Raw genomic sequence first — 17,356 nt, forward strand, 5'->3', positions numbered from 1 at the left:
TGTAATGCGAGTAGCAGAGTTAAAGTTAGGCTTACGATTACATAATTTTTAACTATTTACAAAATTATGTTCCATAGTATTATTAGACATAGTATCTACATTGGTCATCAACTATACTATTGGTGTTGGGACTAAGGTGGAGTCCTGACAAGACAACATTGAGACCACAACTAGATGTCTTATAGCCATAGTTATATTGTTTCACACAGACTTACTTGGCCTACAGAGTACTTAAAACTACAATTTATGAACACAGGAAACTTCAAGGTCACCCAAATTATTTCCCAATAAGGACTAGTGCAGTGGTAGGAGGATGAATACAGAAAACTACCTCTCTTCAAACTGCACATTTTTTTGCAATCCAAACTTAAAACCATCTTTGTTGTGATAACACTCAAACAGAGGACACAATTAAGTTAGATATTATAAGCCCAAAAATCATTAAAAATAAAGCGTATAATAACCAATTTTTCACTACAGAGGTGCTCACTTTGAAGAAGAAAAGGCTACATTTCACTGCAATAAAATTTGTACACTCATAACAATTAACAATTTTACATAGAAAAATAAAAAGGGTAACTAACTATCCTTGCAACCACTTCACTCTTTGTCGGTCGCAATATAAAAGTTACTTTACTAATCGCTTTGTATCAAAAAGATACATGTTCATTTGCACCTAAATTTAAACCTTAAAATTAAAATTTATTTTCATCTGAAACCAAATTATTATACTTTGGCATGTTTTCTACAAAGCATATTTTGTTGGTTTTAATCCAGTACAAACAAAAATAAGAAAACAAAAACTAAAACATTAATTTGACACTTAACACATTCACGACCACGGTTTATTTCCTGACTTTTTATTTGGCATCAAATTTTTCAATAATAATGGAAAAAAACAGTAATATTTTACGTTATATGTCTAAGTACAACAAGAAAGGTACGTAAGCTTCACAATTTTGCACAAAAAAAGTTATATCAATATGTTTTTTCAATGTTTTTCCATGTATACCCCAGGGGTATCTATCAAGCTAATATACTTTAAAAATTAAGTAATCGTGTGCTCAACAGGACACACAATAGTCTATTCAAGCACAGGATTAAATGTAACAAATCACCAAGACAGGCAAATAATAAAAACGCTATAAGGAAATGCATAGCAACGTCTACCACATATCCGGTGCAAGACATGCTTTATTAAAGGCCAGTGTGTACCTAATGGGTATGTGAATTGCACCTGTTATTTTAGTAATGGCAGCCACAGAAAGGAACAACTAGTTCTCCAACACAGTAACTAACAATAGTACAAACAGTTATATTGCACCATAATATTATACACTGAGTAATAAAATCCAAACAACCGTCAACTCCTGAACAAGTTATAACCATTTGGTATTTATTGGTTTAACATATATATGTTGGACAGGTGAAGATAACATCAGATTATCAAAACCTTGGCAGCCTGTGGTAAAGAAGTCATACTATCACTGACTGGTCAGATTGATTCAATTCACTCATCTGTGGATGTTCACGACTGCTCCTGCCAGTTTTAATTTAACATTTATATGTTAGATAGCTGAAGATAGCATTAAATTATCAAAAACTTGGCAGCCTGTGGTAAAGAAGCCATACTATCACTGACTGGTCAGATTGATTCAATTCACTCATCTGTGGATGTTCATTACTGCTCCTGCCAGTTTTAATTTAACATTTATATGTTAGATAGCTGAAGATAGCATTAAATTATCAAAAACTTGGCAGCCTGTGGTAAAGAAGCCATACTATCACTGACTGGTCAGATTGATTCAATTCACTCATCTGTGGATGTTCATTACTGCTCCTGCCAGTTTTAATTTAACATTTATATGTTAGATAGCTGAAGATAGCATTAAATTATCAAAAACTTGGCAGCCTGTGGTAAAGAAGTCATACTATCACTGACTGGTCAGATTGATTCAATTCACTCATCTGTGGATGTTCATTACTGCTCCTGCCAGTTTTAATTTAACATTTATATGTTAGATAGCTGAAGATAGCATTAAATTATCAAAAACTTGGCAGCCTGTGGTAAAGAAGCCATACTATCACTGACTGGTCAGATTGATTCGATTCACTCATCTGTGGATGTTCATTACTGCTCCTGCCAGTTTTAATTTAACATTTATATGTTAGATAGCTGAAGATAGCATTAAATTATCAAAAACTTGGCAGCCTATGGTAAAGAAGCCATACTATCACTGACTGGTCAGATTGATTCAATTCACTCATCTGTGGATGTTCACGACTGCTCCTGCCAGTTTTAGTTCAACATTTATTAACTACAAATGGCTTGCCATAGCGATAGTGAAAAATCTGACAATTTTGATTGTGTTAACTATTTTTTGATGCAGTGTGATAGTCATGTCATTGGGTGTGTAAGCTTAAAAATTAGTATGACTGTTTGAAAATTTGTGATTATGTTATCATCAATTTGAATAGTGAAATTCCTACATTTATTTAAATGCAAAAACAAAATGTTGAAACTAACCTTTTTATTTCCCAGATCAAAGGCAAAGTTACCAGGCTCCTTACTCATCCAGTAGCGCCAAAGAGTGTAGCTGTAACGAAATCCTGGGAGATTTAGCTGAAATGAAAATAATGTTCACAATCAGAGAAAAACAAAACTGTAAACCAATCAGTTGAGAACTTTCTAGGTAACGACCACAAACTGTTTTTCATATCATTCCATTATAAATTTACAGACTAGAACTGTTATTTTAACTGAAATTTGCAATCTTGACATTTCCGGTTTGAATTGAGTACACACTTACACTTCTGGTATCTATAATCAAAATGTGTGTGAATTTGGCATAGAGTAAAAACATTGAATAAAATTAACACAAGTTGCATGAATATTAATATTCACCATTAAAAATCAATTTACTATTCAAATGGTGATTAAGCGATGGTGATTAAGATAATGTGGTACTGCGAACCATGCAAGGTGAAGGTTAATGAGCTCGTGTTGAGTGGTGATTCGTCCAACGGAAAAATGTACAGGCAGCAGAAAGTGAGAATGGCTGTTTAAATCCGCATTTAAAACTTATTTTAGACCAGTTGGACATTGTGAGTGAGAATTATTCAAAACTTGAGGAAAGAATGAACTCTTGTTGAAAAGGTTAGCATTCGAAATGTTAACCTCTCAACACAAGGTTCAATTTGTGATGAAGCTGGTGAATGTACTGATATGTCGGGGTCGGAAGGCATATCCAATGCTGTTGCTTTGGACAATAATGTTGGTGTGGACATTGAATCAAACGATAATAGCGATAATTCACTCTCTGACAAAGCTGATGTGAACTTCGAAGCAGCTGGATCCCGTAGGCCTATGGTGGGGCTATCAGAGTTGTGAACGACAACGAGTTATTAATAATTCTGAATGGAAGGTGGTTAATCACAAAAAGAAACCAGTGACAGCTAGGTATATGCCTAGTTACAACCAGTATGAAATGCGTAAACCTAGACCTAATGGAGGTTATGTTGAACAAGGTAAAGCCTAGGCTTAGGAACAACTCAACTAATGTGCCTCTGACTAAAGGCAGACCTATGCATGAAAATAGTGTTAGTATTGCGGCACCATACAGCTTTAGGGATGCTTTAAAGAGGAATGTGAAAAAATAAAGTAATTTTTGGAACTAAAGTGGTCAAGTGAAGGCAATATGTTAAAAAACTGCACCGAGGCTGTATTGGATTTTTCTATCAGGGCTTGACGCAACTGAAAGCTCTGACAATATTAAAAGTTACCTTAAGGATCTGAAGGACTCAGATTCATATGTGTGTGAAAAAGCTGACTACAAGGTTTAATGGTTATAGCTCATTTAAGATTGGCGTGCCATTTAATTTAAGTGAAGAACTGATGCATCCAAACTTGTGGCCTGAGGGATGTATAATTGGAAAGTATAAGCCCCACAGGAATAAAACCGAGGCTATGGGAACACCTGGTGATTTTTTAGCACCAAACACGTATGTAACCAAAGGGTCCTAGGTGCAGATATGAGTAGGCCATCAAAGCCTATAGACTTGGACTATAAATCTAAGGACAGTGTTAAATATTGTACATTGGAATGTGCAGGGTTTTCTTGGAAAGAGAGATGAAGCTAATTTGTTGGCAATGAAATTTAATACAGACATGTTGTGTGTTTGTGAACATTGGTTGAGCAGCGATGAACTGATGGAGGTGAGTCTACCAGATTTTAAATTGATCAGCGCATTTTGTAGATCTTCAGTCGGGCCAAAGAGAGGGGCACTGCAATATTTTTAAGATCCAGATGGCTGGGCGAGGAGATGACTTTTTTAACAGAACTGTCTAGTCAATATATCTGTGAAGTAGCTGCTGTATTTATAAAGGAGATTAACCTAGTTTGTATCGAAATATATAGAGTACCTGACGGTCAGAACTTTGACGAAATTTTATTGAGCACAATGTATGAATTGTTGAGTAATTTTATGAATAGTATAAGAATAAGGCATCAATTTATGCTGTGTGGCGATTTTAATATTGATATTTTAGTCAATGACTCTAGGAAAGCTAAGTTTTTAGATTTACTTTTAGGTTTTAAACCTTTGGACAAACCATTTCTGATGTAACTAGGCCTAGTACGAATTTTGTGGATGGCGGATCATGTATTGACAACATTGCCACTACTGTATATTTTGACAGAAATTGAGAATGCTGCAGTGGGAGCCTATGGTTATGTCAGACCATCATGCGATTGGTTCTAAAATGCAAATTGTTACCAAGGAAAGATAACGTTACCAGTCATCAGAATCAGAATCAGAATCAGAATCATTTTAATTGTCGTCCAACAATTACAAAATTGTATTGACAAAGTCAAGTATGATATTAAAAATATCACTAAGTAGGCCTACAGAGCCTAAAATAAATACAATCTATATCTACGTTAAAAGTTTAAAAATTGTAAGTCACTAAAATTATCATTAAAAATCTCATCTACAGAATAAAACGTTTTTTCTCTTGAGCCACTCTGCAACAACATTCTTAAACCTACCAACAGAAATTGATCTAGCACTTAATGGTAACTTATTGAATAGCCTAGCTTCCGGTTATTGCATAGTTCTGTTGAGTTTTACTTAACCTAGCATATTGTACATCAATTGTATTTTTTAATTCTAGTGTTGTATTCATGGTTAAAGCTTCTAAGATTGAAAGAGTCAAGATTTTCCTTAACAAAAACTAAACTGTGTAATATATATATACATGGAAGCGTAAGTATACCCAGTTCTTCAAAAAATGGCCTACAGGACTCATTGTCGCTAATATTCCTACTATACAGCGTATGGCTTTCTTTTGCCACTTAAACACAGTCTTGGCTCCACTAGAGTTGCCCCACAGTAAAACCCCATACAGAAGGTGTACATTAAAAAAAGCGTAATATGCACTAATGACTAGATTAAGACTTGTATACAATTTTAGTTTTTTTTAGTAGAAATATCACTCTTGCTAATCTAATACATAAATGGTTTGTATGGATTCCCCAGTTAAGCTTTGAGTCTAAATTGATACCAAGTATTTTACAGACTTATTTTTCAGCATTACGTAAACTAAAGACAATTTCCTCGGTCTTGTTATTATTAACAGTTAATTTATTAGCAGAGAACCAGAGATAGGTACCTTTCCCTCATATAGCCCATAATGACATCATTTAATTTTGAGTCTCTGTCTGATGATAACAGAGTAGTATCATCAGCATACAAAACAACCTTACCAGGGACAAATTTAGGGAGATCATTAATGAAGACAGTAAACAAGAAGGGCCCAAGACTGAGCCCCTGGGGAACCCCGCTTGCTACCCTCTTAAGTCCTGATCTCTGGTCACCTACTTTGACAGACAAGCTGAAGTCTATTGCTCAAATAAGACATAATCAAAGACAAAGCATTGTTCTCCAGACCATAATATTTCAATTTTTGAATGAGTTCATCATGAGGTAAAACGTCAAATGCCTTACTTAAATCCAATAACACAGCAGCTGTTTCTTCCTTATTTTCAAAGTTATTCAATACATAAGAGACAATATTATCTACAGCTTTAACAGTTGACAGATTTTTCCTAAACCCATACTGAGATGAAGAAATCAAATTATTGTACTCAAAATAATATTCCAATTGGTTTTTTCACAATAGTCTCTATTAACTTTGAGATAACGGGTACTAGGGCAATAGGCCGATAATTGTTTAAATTCATTTTGTCACCCTTCTTAATGCAAAGGTACCGTTATTGTTATTTTAAGGTGCACTGTGGATATATTCCATCAGTAAGCACCCAGTTTATCAGCTGTGTTAAAGGATAGATTATAACATCTAATATTTCCTTTAATACAAAGTTGGAAAGTCCAAAGACATCTTCTGATCTGGAATTACTTAACCTATACACAGAACTATATACATCTCTACTATTTACAACTGTCCACTTAAAACTACACAGGCCAGGGGGTTTAATACCTGACGATTTCAACATATCAACAGAACTTGCTACATCTAAATATCACAGCTATTTTTTTAACACATTAACAACATTAATAAAAAAGCTATTAAAATCATCAGCTGTTATTGGGATTTTTTCTTTGGCTTTGTTAGGCACACGACCTGTTTCAGCGTTTATAACTTTCCATGCAGCCTTACATTTATTGTGTGACTCAAAAATAAACTTTTCATTTGCTCTTTTTTTAGCCAAAATAATTTCCTGCCTAAACATTTTCTTAAGCCTACCATGAATTGCCATGCACTGAGGATCAGTCCTTCCTTTTTCATGACTTAAGTCTAGCAATAGCCTTTAATTTCCCTTAGCAGAGGAGTGTACCAGTTCAACTTTAAGCTTTTTGACTTATATCTAGGCCTACTATGGTTGACAAGACTTTTCTTTTTTTAGAGGGCATGATTCATTCAAACAATCAGATAAAACTTGCAGAAAAGTTTGAAAAGCTAACTCAACATTAGTTACTGTTAAAAAAGATGCTATCCCAGGTTTACAGATCATAACCTATGCTTAAGTCTATCTAGACAAGGTTTGCTCAACGGCCTATGTGTTTTCAAATGTACCGTGACTATTTTGAAAATATTCGGGGTCAGAAGATGAGGTTAGGTGTTGCATATTATAATTTAAAAGTAATGCACAATGGTCAGAAAGATGAGGTTGGATAAATGTAAATAGTAGGCTAACCAATGTAAATAGTTCTAAGCAAAAAGATTTTAAAATTGTCAGAACAATTGATTAAATCAATTCATTGTATTTTGTCACTCTAATTAGTAAAATTAACTGGTTGCTTCTGTATGAGTTAAATAGCATAGATGATAAATTTGACTATTTTTTAAATAAATTTATGAACATTGTGAATATCGCTTTTCCTATTAAGTATGTACCAGCTGTTAGGGATTATTGTAAACTTCCCTCTTGGTATAATACAGACCTCAAAGAACTTAAGGAAAGTTGTTTATATATGTATGCTCAGTATAAGTCTACAGGCATAACCTACTTTAAAGAATGTTATATGAAATTAAAGAAGAAATATAAAAGCGATGTTAGAAGCTGTAAGCTACGTTTTAATTGTGAGAGAGGGTGTCATCTGCTAAAAATAAACCTAAAATTATGTGGTCTATTATTAATGAAAATATAAGTAATAGTGATAGGTCTAAAAGTACAGAAGTTGGAAGTAGTCTAACAGCTTGTGATTTCAATAACTTTTTTGTGAATAGTGGTAAATGATCTCATTGCTAATGTGCCTTTTTTCTAGTCAGTCTATGTCATACTATTTAAGTAAGTTAAGTTGTAATGTGTCTAACTGTGAATTTAGTATTACTGAAGTAAAGGTTGAACAGATGTATGATGCTATTAATTTGTTAAGTAATAGTTCATGTCCTGGATGTGTATGGTTTTTTAATTCTGAGCTGTTGAAACTTGCTGCACCTTTTATTGCCGAAGCTCTAGCCTATCTCTTGAATCTTTGTATTAATAATGGTACATTTCCAAGGTGCCTTAAGCTGGCAAAGGTTTATACCACTGTATAAAAAAGGTTCACGGAAAGAACATAAGAGTTTTAGACCTGTCTCGATAATTCCAATTGTTTCAAAAGTGTTTGAGGTAATAATAAATAGGCAAGTAATTCAGTATTTTGAAAGTAACCTATTGTTATCAGATAGTCCAGTTTGGTTTTAGGCCTAAGAGAGGAACACTAAAATGCTATTGTAAAATTATGAAGAACTGTATTTATGGTGTAAGATGATAAAAAAGTGGTCATAGGCAAGTTCTTCGACATGTCTAAAGCCTTCGACACGGTAAATCATGAAATTGTTTGTTAGATAAACTTAAGTATTATGGTTTGATGATCTGTCTTTACAATTTTTTTTAAATCATATCTCAAAGAGAGATATCAAATGGTTTGCTTTTAATGGAAGCTCTTCTCAATACAATGCAGTTACAGCAGGGGTTTCCACAAGGATCCATTTTGGGACCTGTATTATTTATAATTTATGTAAATGACCTGCCAGCCTCCATAAATAACAATGTGACAAGATCATACATGTTTTGCAGACGACCTAGCAATCTTACTGAATGGTAAAAAATCTTAATGTAGTAAATGATTCTCTATTAGTCGCTAACTCAATTGTGAATGATTGTGTGCGGCGAACGTCCTCTGATGTAAACCATGAGAAAACTCAGGAGATTAATTTTAGTTTGCAACATAAACCTAACCATGATAATGTAAAGTTTCTAGGTGTTCAACCTCCAAGAGAATCTGAAATGGAACAGACATATAGAAGTTTTATGTAAAAAATTAGCAAAAGGCATTTTTATGTTGTTAAGAATTGAGATTAATTGTAAATATTGAAACATTAACTGCAGTATACTATGCACACATCCAGAGTCATTTGTCCTATGGAGTTATTGTATGGGGCAATGAATCCTAACACCAAAAGACTTTTGATATTGCAGAAGAGAGCTATTAGGATAATGTGTAATGTAAACAATAGAACCCATTGCAAACCTTTGTTTTAGACAATTAGAGGTGTTGACTGTGCCTTCTATATTTGTTCTGGATGTAATTACTGTATGTTAAAAATAACTTGCAGACAATAACAGTAAATAGCTCTATACATAATTACTTTTACTAGAAATTGTTCTAATCTTAGAGTAAACTACTGTACCCTACCAGTGTACCAAAAAATAGTTTTTGTAGAGATAGGTATTAAAATTTAATAACATGTTACCAAATCATATTAAATGTCTAGATTTATTAGGTTTAAGAAATGCTTAATAAATATCTTAGTAAATCTAGCAGCATACAGTTTAGATGAAGTTATAGATCATATTGAAGCTAACATAGTCTAGTTATGAATATTTTACTTTTATAATACAATTTGTTTTGTATGAGATGACGATGCCACGCATACCACATTTGTAACGGCAATAAAAAATTCTGATTCTGATTCTGAAAAAAAATTCTGATTCTGATTCTGATAAGGTTATTCCAATGAAAAGCCCATGATTAGGAATGGGTAAGTATTAAAAATTTCAATTTCAAAATCAATGTCAAAATTGTGGTCTCAATTCTTGATTCTGAATGTGACACTGCTTCTTGTGTTATTTGTAACCAAGAATATAAAGACCAATTCTTGAAGATTATCACCATTTTCAACATGTTGAGATCCAAACAATAGCTATCTGGAAACCACATGTTTTAAAAAGTGGACTATTATTATAATTGGATTAGAGATATAAATAATAAATACAATAATAAAACTCTAGCTGAAATAAAAAATGGTAATCAACAATCTTTTATTTAGAAAGTTAGTATGATTTCGGACATTTCTCATTGTTATATGTTACTAAAAGTATAACACTACACTTCAGTCCTCTTCTTCAGGTGACAAAACCCCTAATGCATAAAAAACTAAAAAACTAAGTGGGGCAATGGACTGTCACTAAAAGATTTAGTTATACCTGACTGATACATCAACAGCATGAAATCCAGACTGGAGAAAATGAACTTGAGTAATATACACAGGAGCCAAGAGCACAAATAACACGTTACACACACACTAGCGAAGTTGGAACACTGAACTGCCACTCTTTTTAGTTTTTGATGACAAACGTTCGAAATCTTATATAAAAAATTACTATACTATCAAATCATACATCTTCGGTAACAAACTTTCTCCAGATTTTTTTTCACAATAAAATATATTTGTTAGTAAATCTATATTGTTAATGAAATCATAATGTTATTTCCTGAGAGTAAGCTAAGTTTATCAGTCGAGGTCTAAACAAATTTTATTTGTCTGTCTGTCCACGCGATATCATTTCTATATAAGCAACATCAAGTACGTGCCACTCCATGGGAATTGGCTGCACGTTAGCAAACATGTTTACATTTGAGTTATGAAAACATGATAACAATGAGAATTCATAAATTTGTAAACAAACTAAGTAAAATCATAAAATTTGATGTATTAACACATGTAGCATGTACTGGCTTCAATGCAAGCAACCTCAGCAAAGCCTGTTATTGTATACCAGCAACCATGCAAAAGTTGTGTGGTGTACTCAAACTTTCGACATAACATCTCTGTTATCTGAAGATGGTTCTTCACAGCAAGGCCAAAATATTTCAAAAAGGTAATTGTTTATGCGATGTGAAGTGGAAGACTTTGAAGTTACTTATAACACTGACCACATAAGCCTAACAACTACAAATTTAAATTAAATCAAATTTTCATTTTACAAAAATCCACTCTTAGATTAATTTAACACTTTACATTAGTAAAACTTTTGTCATAATATTTTTACTGGGTTGTAAGTTTTAATAATGACTATTAATATGTTAAAATTGTATATATGATTGCACTCAGTTTATTTATTCTGTGATTTTCTCATTGCAACCCCCTGGGTTACCCTACAACCCAGTTAGGAATTTAAAATCTTTGACAGTCCTCTAACATTCAGCCAAATTCCATGGAGTGACATGCTACCATCATCACTCAGAGATGTTTATACAGAAATGAAGCTTCACGCAAAATTTCCAGGGTCTGTTTGATTTTTTAGACATCATACAGACAGACAGAAAGAAATGAAATTTTCTAGCCCCTCAAGTGGGAAACTTTACTAATGCTCAGCCAATAACCAATATATATGACAGCACACTATCTGTGTTGAAGTTGACAATGAAAACGATTGTATACATGAGTCAGGCTTATCATTCAATTGAAACTGGCACTTCAACAGATTAGACGAATGATAAAGTCAAGCATTTCTTTCTTTTTATATATTACATCCTAGTATTCACAATCAACGTAAACATTAATATTCAACTTAGTCAGAAGAGTTTTAATCACTTTTGTTATGTTATGGTACTGACCTGATGGGCCTGAGAGCCACACTGCTGCTCCAGGTGTGTCACAGCCTGCAGTATGATGCTCCTCATCTCCTTGGTAACCGCACTGACCCGCAGGTCCCCGGGTTCTACCACGTAGCTCAGCCGCACAGACGCCATGTCCACCTGATGTACAAGAAATTAACAGTCAGAGAATCCATTTCCTTACGACCTCACTATGACCATTCTTTGAAAGTTGCAGGGGAACTAACAAGCTGAAGTAGAGAAAATGTATGAGGTGGACAAGTTTTTGAGCCCAGCAGGATCTCTAACTGCAATTTTCTCTGGGTCCCACTCAGCTACACCTCAGATTTTTGTTTTACTTTAAAAATATTGTCGTCAGAATAATGACTGGAGCTTGTAGAGATGCAAACTGTATTCGTATTTTCCTGTTCGTGCAGTATTCCTGCTTCAGTGCTTACTTTACATAAAATATTGCCAACACGATCTTGGAGACCATACTTTATTTCATTATTTGACAAATAAAAGAAATAATTTGTAATTTTAGCTTGTACGATAAAACAATTACGATTCTGTGATTAGTAGTAAGCTGTTTAGCTCTCTACCTAATGAAATTAAATGTCTCCTTTTAAAACAATTTAAGAACATAGCAAAAAATAAACTGAACCAGCATTGATAATATTTTGCTTAAAGGCATTGTATGAAACTAATTTTGACAGTTAACACTGAGTAAATATTTTTACTTTATGGCAATATTTATTTTTTGTTAATATTGTTAGTAAACTTTTCATTTTATTTTTATTACTATCACTTTACCAGCACAAAAAACCACACTGTATTCGGAGAAGCCATCATACATGGGTGTCAAGCTCTTCAACATCGTACTCGAATTCATCAAGTCACAAAAAGAGATCAATGCCTTCAAGAGGGAGCTGAAAAGATGGTTACTGAACCACCTCTTTTATACAATTGACGAATTCTTCAACTGGAGGAAGGGAATGATGTTTTACCTCATTGTCCAGTTTCAGCTTGCTGACGTTGTCTCCGACCAGAAATTTGAGGAAGGGAATGATGTCTTACCTTATTGTCCAGTTTCAGCTTGCTGACGTTGTCTCCGACTAGAAGTTTGAGGAAGGGAATGATGTCTTACCTTATTGTCCAGTTTCAGCTTACTGACATTGTCTCCAACTAGAAGTTTGAGGAAGGGAATGATGTCTTACCTTATTGTCCAGTTTCAGCTTGCTGACGTTGTCTCCGACCAGAAGTTTGAGGAAGGGAATGATGTCTTACCTCATTGTCCAGTTTCAGCTTGCTGACGTTGTCTCCGACCAGAAGTTTGAGGAAGGGAATGATGTCTTACCTCATTGTCCAGTTTCAGCTTGCTGACGTTGTCTCCGACCAGAAGTTTGAGGAAGGGAATGATGTCTTACCTCATTGTCCAGTTTCAGCTTGCTGACGTTGTCTCCGACCAGAAATTTGAGGAAGGGAATGATGTCTTACCTCATTGTCCAGTTTCAGCTTGCTGACGTTGTCTCCGACCAGAAGTTTGAGGAAGGGAATGATGTCTTACCTCATTGTCCAGTTTCAGCTTGCTGACGTTGTCTACGACCAGAAATTTGAGGAAGGGAATGATGTCTTACCTTATTGTCCAGTTTCAGCTTGCTGACGTTGTCTCCGACCAGAAATTTGAGGAAGGGAATGATGTCTTACCTCATTGTCCAGTTTCAGCTTGCTGACGTTGTCTCCGACCAGAAATTTGAGGAAGGGAATGATGTCTTACCTCATTGTCCAGTTTCAGCTTACTGACATTGTCTCCGACCAGAAATTTGAGGAAGGGAATGATGTCTTACCTTATTGTCCAGTTTCAGCTTGCTGACGTTGTATCCGACCAGAAGTTTGAGGAAGGGAATGATGTCTTACCTCATTGTCCAGTTTCAGCTTGCTGACATTGTCTCCGACTAGAAGTTTGAGGAAGGGAATGATGTCTTACCTTATTGTCCAGTTTCAGCTTGCTGACGTTGTCTCCGACCAGAAATTTGAGGAAGGGAATGATGTCTTACCTTATTGTCCAGTTTCAGCTTGCTGACGTTGTCTCCGACCAGAAATTTGAGGAAGGGAATGATGTCTTACCTCATTGTCCAGTTTCAGCTTGCTGACGTTGTCTCCGACCAGAAATTTGAGGAAGGGAATGATGTCTTACCTCATTGTCCAGTTTCAGCTTACTGACATTGTCTCCAACCAGAAATTTGAGGAAGGGAATGATGTCTTACCTTATTGTCCAGTTTCAGCTTGCTGACGTTGTATCCGACCAGAAGTTTGAGGAAGGGAATGATGTCTTACCTCATTGTCCAGTTTCAGCTTGCTGACGTTGTCTCCGACTAGAAGTTTGAGGAAGGGAATGATGTCTTACCTTATTGTCCAGTTTCAGCTTGCTGACGTTGTCTCCGACCAGAAGTTTGAGGAAGGGAATGATGTCTTACCTTATTGTCCAGTTTCAGCTTGCTGACATTGTCTCCGACCAGAAGTTTGAGGAAGGGAATGATGTCTGCAGCGTAACGAGTCATGGGGCCTGCTGTGACCATAGTTTTCTCTTTCTCTTGACCAGTGCGAAATGTCATTCCCCTAGTGCTGATTAGCCCTAGAACACATTAGTATTTGGTATTGACTCTAATTCTAATTGCTAACGCACATAAAATTTCTTTATCTGAAACACACACCAAAAACGGCCAAAGACCAAAACCAAACCAAAGGCCCAAAGGTGTTTGGTTTCTTTATGAATTACAGAACACCTTATATCATATGGAGCAATTTATTCTTATGAAATTGGGACATCATTTAGTACCAAAAAATAAGCGAAGGACTACGCCTAGTCTGGGAGGAGGGGGATATTACCTGAGAAGATACTGGCTGGGCTGAAATGTACTTTTTAAGCCATTCATGAGATTATATAAAGGTTTTCAATAAGTATTGTATATGAACAGAAGCTTAGATTCTCAGCTACATTATGAGCTAATATCTAGAAAACTATTTTTTTTACTGGCAAATGCAAAAGTCTTCCATTTTATTCCAATTCGATACTCTTTTATAGATTTTAGTAAACTATATTTTTGTAGCGTGTTTTGCAATGTCTTACTGTCAGATATATTGAGCAATAATTGGCTAAGTTGATTTCTTTGTTTTGCAACAGAAACTAGTATTTGTTCTTCTCTGTAAGACAATAATGTTTTAATTAGCATATTTACATTCCAAGTTTCATACTGAAAAATACTATATAAAACAAATATATTTTTGAGTGAAAAACTCATTAGATTAGTTTATAAAAACGTTTGCAATCAGCTTGTCATCATACAAATATATGGTGGCCAGATCTAGGGTTAATGGGGTAAGTATATATTGACTGAGGTGAAGACAAAGAAAGTATAAATTACCTGTAGTGGGCTTGTGACCGTAAATGCCACAGAAGAACCCAGGCATCCTAGCTGAGCCGCCAATGTCGGTTCCGATGCCAAACGGAGATGCACAAGCAGCAATTGCCACAGCCTGGAATTCTCATTTAGCGTTACTATGTGTATTGGACCAGATATGTTAATACTAGTTTACAAAATCTATGGACATTGGGTAATTTGGTATTATCCTGAAGCCATTATTTTTTAAAGAGTTTTTCTTACCGGGGCCATAAAAAACTACATTATTAGAAAGAACAGACTTTATTTTACTTACTATGAAAATTACCTGTCATTATGATGATCGGTCATTGTTTTCTGCCTCCCAAAAAGAAGCGAGGACGACAAGAAGTAGGCCACTCTGTCCCCATCTACTATGTTAGGCTATGTAAGTAGGTTCCCATTAGGTTATCATAAATGTGTTGCTAATAGTACCAAAGTTAATGATAACCTTTACGAGCGCTCACATGATCTGAGGTTAAATTCAGGTACTATCTTGAGGGATGTGTTTCTTCTTTCGCCAGAAGCCGGAGACGCCACTGAAGTCTGCACTGATGACTAGGGCATTTCCGATCGGTACTTCCCTGACCCTAGATCATGATCATCTAACATGATCTGACATTGGAAAAGTTGGAATTTGGGCCTTCAGTGGCCCCACACTTTTGGAGAAAAAGAAAAACATCCCTCGAGATAGTACCTAAATTCAAGCTCAGATCACATGAGCTCTTGAAAGGATTGACTTCAACTTTGGTACTACTAGTAATATATTAATGATAACGTAATATAACTTATATCATGAAATAACAAGTAGTAGATAGGGACAGAGTGGCCTCCTTCTCGCTGGCATCGCTTCCTTTTGGGAAGCAGAAAAGAAGAAACGATCGCCACAATGACATGTAATTTTCACAATAAGCAAATAAAGTTTGTTCTTTCTGATAATTTAGTATTTTAAATCTCTGGTAAGTAAAAATCTACCAAAAATAGTGGTCTCTGGATAATACCAAACATATTGTTACATTGTCTCCATATCAAATTTTTGTTTTGAAATTTAAAGCCTCAACTCCTCACCCTGATCAGATTTCCCTTAACCCAAACCTCAATATAAAGAGTAAAACACATATCCAAGCAACGAGGCTTGTTGGAATATGTTATACACACCAGTATTTGATTTTCAGTGTTTACCAGTAGGCAATGGTGAAATACTGTTACTTGTGTTATCAACACTGCACACCTACATGAAAGAAATAAACTTTCCTGGTATTGGATTTCTTCTATGTTTCCAGAAGACTGAGTCTCTTGATTAATGGTCGTCACTTGGCAATAATGACAATGTAAATATCACTAGTTTATAAGATTTTCATATGAATTTAGTGTATACAACAGGTGTGTATTTATGGCAAAAATATTATTCTCTCTCACTCTGATGTAACAGAAGTTACCTCTCCGCCCGAGGAGCCACCTGCAGTCCTGTTGACATTGAAGGGGTTGTTGGTCTGACCGTACACGTTGTTGCGAGTCTCTTGCCACAGGTTGAGCTCAGGCACGTTCGTGATGGCCAGCAATATCCCTCCCCCTGCCTTCACTCTAACCACAATCTCTGCATCCACCGTCGCCTTGCAGTCTCTTCGGGATACCAAGCCGAATGTATTTTTCATTCCTGCACAGGGTATACCATGAGTTGTTAACATCCATCTCCCGGTTGTTAAAGTGAAGTACAACATATATGTTTGTAGTAAGTTGATGACTTTATTAAGTAATGCATGGGCTTGAACAGATGATTATAAGTTTGCACCTACTACTACTCCACATTAAATATGGCCGTTTTTGTTGAACTTGTGTTTCTCTACAGTTAATGCAAGTCAAATTATTTGTACACTACCTAATTTTTATTAATTAACCTGTGATCGGTTTGATTATATTTTACATCATAAACTAGGCCTACATGTGTATTGTAATATTTGACCTGTTGAGGAATAATGACGGTCATAACCGTCACCTCACCTAGAATCTAATCAAATAAAAATGTCTTTATTCATATTGCACATTCCATACAATAAATAAAGTGTCACTATACATGAATATTACAGTTTTTTAAGATATATTTCTATACTATTAACAATTTAATTTTTTTACATTTTGAATAGATGTACCACCATACTGAAATTCTGTAAGATATATACAATTGAATATGAGCATGGAAAACAACTTTTTGACATATTACATAAAATAGATAATCCTTTTAAAGATATTCCAGAATTCAATCTCCCTAAAATATATTCAATTTGTGAAAATTCATACTCAAATTATTACCTATGTAAAGGTCTAAAAATATTGTCTGTTCCGTTTCCTCTATGATTTCATTGTCAATACAAATTTTTAAATTGGTATTCCGCCTACTTTGCTTAGTGCTGAATGATAACAATTTGTTTTTTTCCTGTTCATTAATAAGTTATTATTGGTAAAAAATCATGCATGTTTGCCAATTATATAAAAGAATTAATCTCTAATTCTGTCCCTTTCTTTGAAGA

The 17,356-nt window shown here is 34.8% G+C and overlaps 1 protein-coding gene across 4 annotated transcripts in view; it reads right to left on the reverse strand.

The window, feature by feature from the left end:
• Window positions 1-17,356, reverse strand: part of LOC124363257 (fatty-acid amide hydrolase 2-like) — a 43,270-nt gene that overhangs the window by 14,279 nt on the left and 11,635 nt on the right. For all 4 annotated transcript variants that reach the window (XM_046818463.1, XM_046818460.1, XM_046818462.1 and 1 more), the window contains exons 4-8: window positions 16,268-16,485; window positions 14,814-14,925; window positions 13,866-14,023; window positions 11,410-11,550; window positions 2,528-2,623 (exon numbers count right to left, since the gene is read on the reverse strand). In XM_046818463.1, the coding sequence (XP_046674419.1) occupies window positions 2,528-2,623; window positions 11,410-11,550; window positions 13,866-14,023; window positions 14,814-14,925; window positions 16,268-16,485 (725 nt within the window). The remainder of the gene's footprint in view (window positions 1-2,527; window positions 2,624-11,409; window positions 11,551-13,865; window positions 14,024-14,813; window positions 14,926-16,267; window positions 16,486-17,356) is intronic.

Source organism: Homalodisca vitripennis, chromosome 5 (assembly GCF_021130785.1).
Source record: "Homalodisca vitripennis isolate AUS2020 chromosome 5, UT_GWSS_2.1, whole genome shotgun sequence".
In the NCBI taxonomy this organism is placed as follows: Eukaryota; Metazoa; Arthropoda; class Insecta; order Hemiptera; family Cicadellidae; genus Homalodisca; species Homalodisca vitripennis.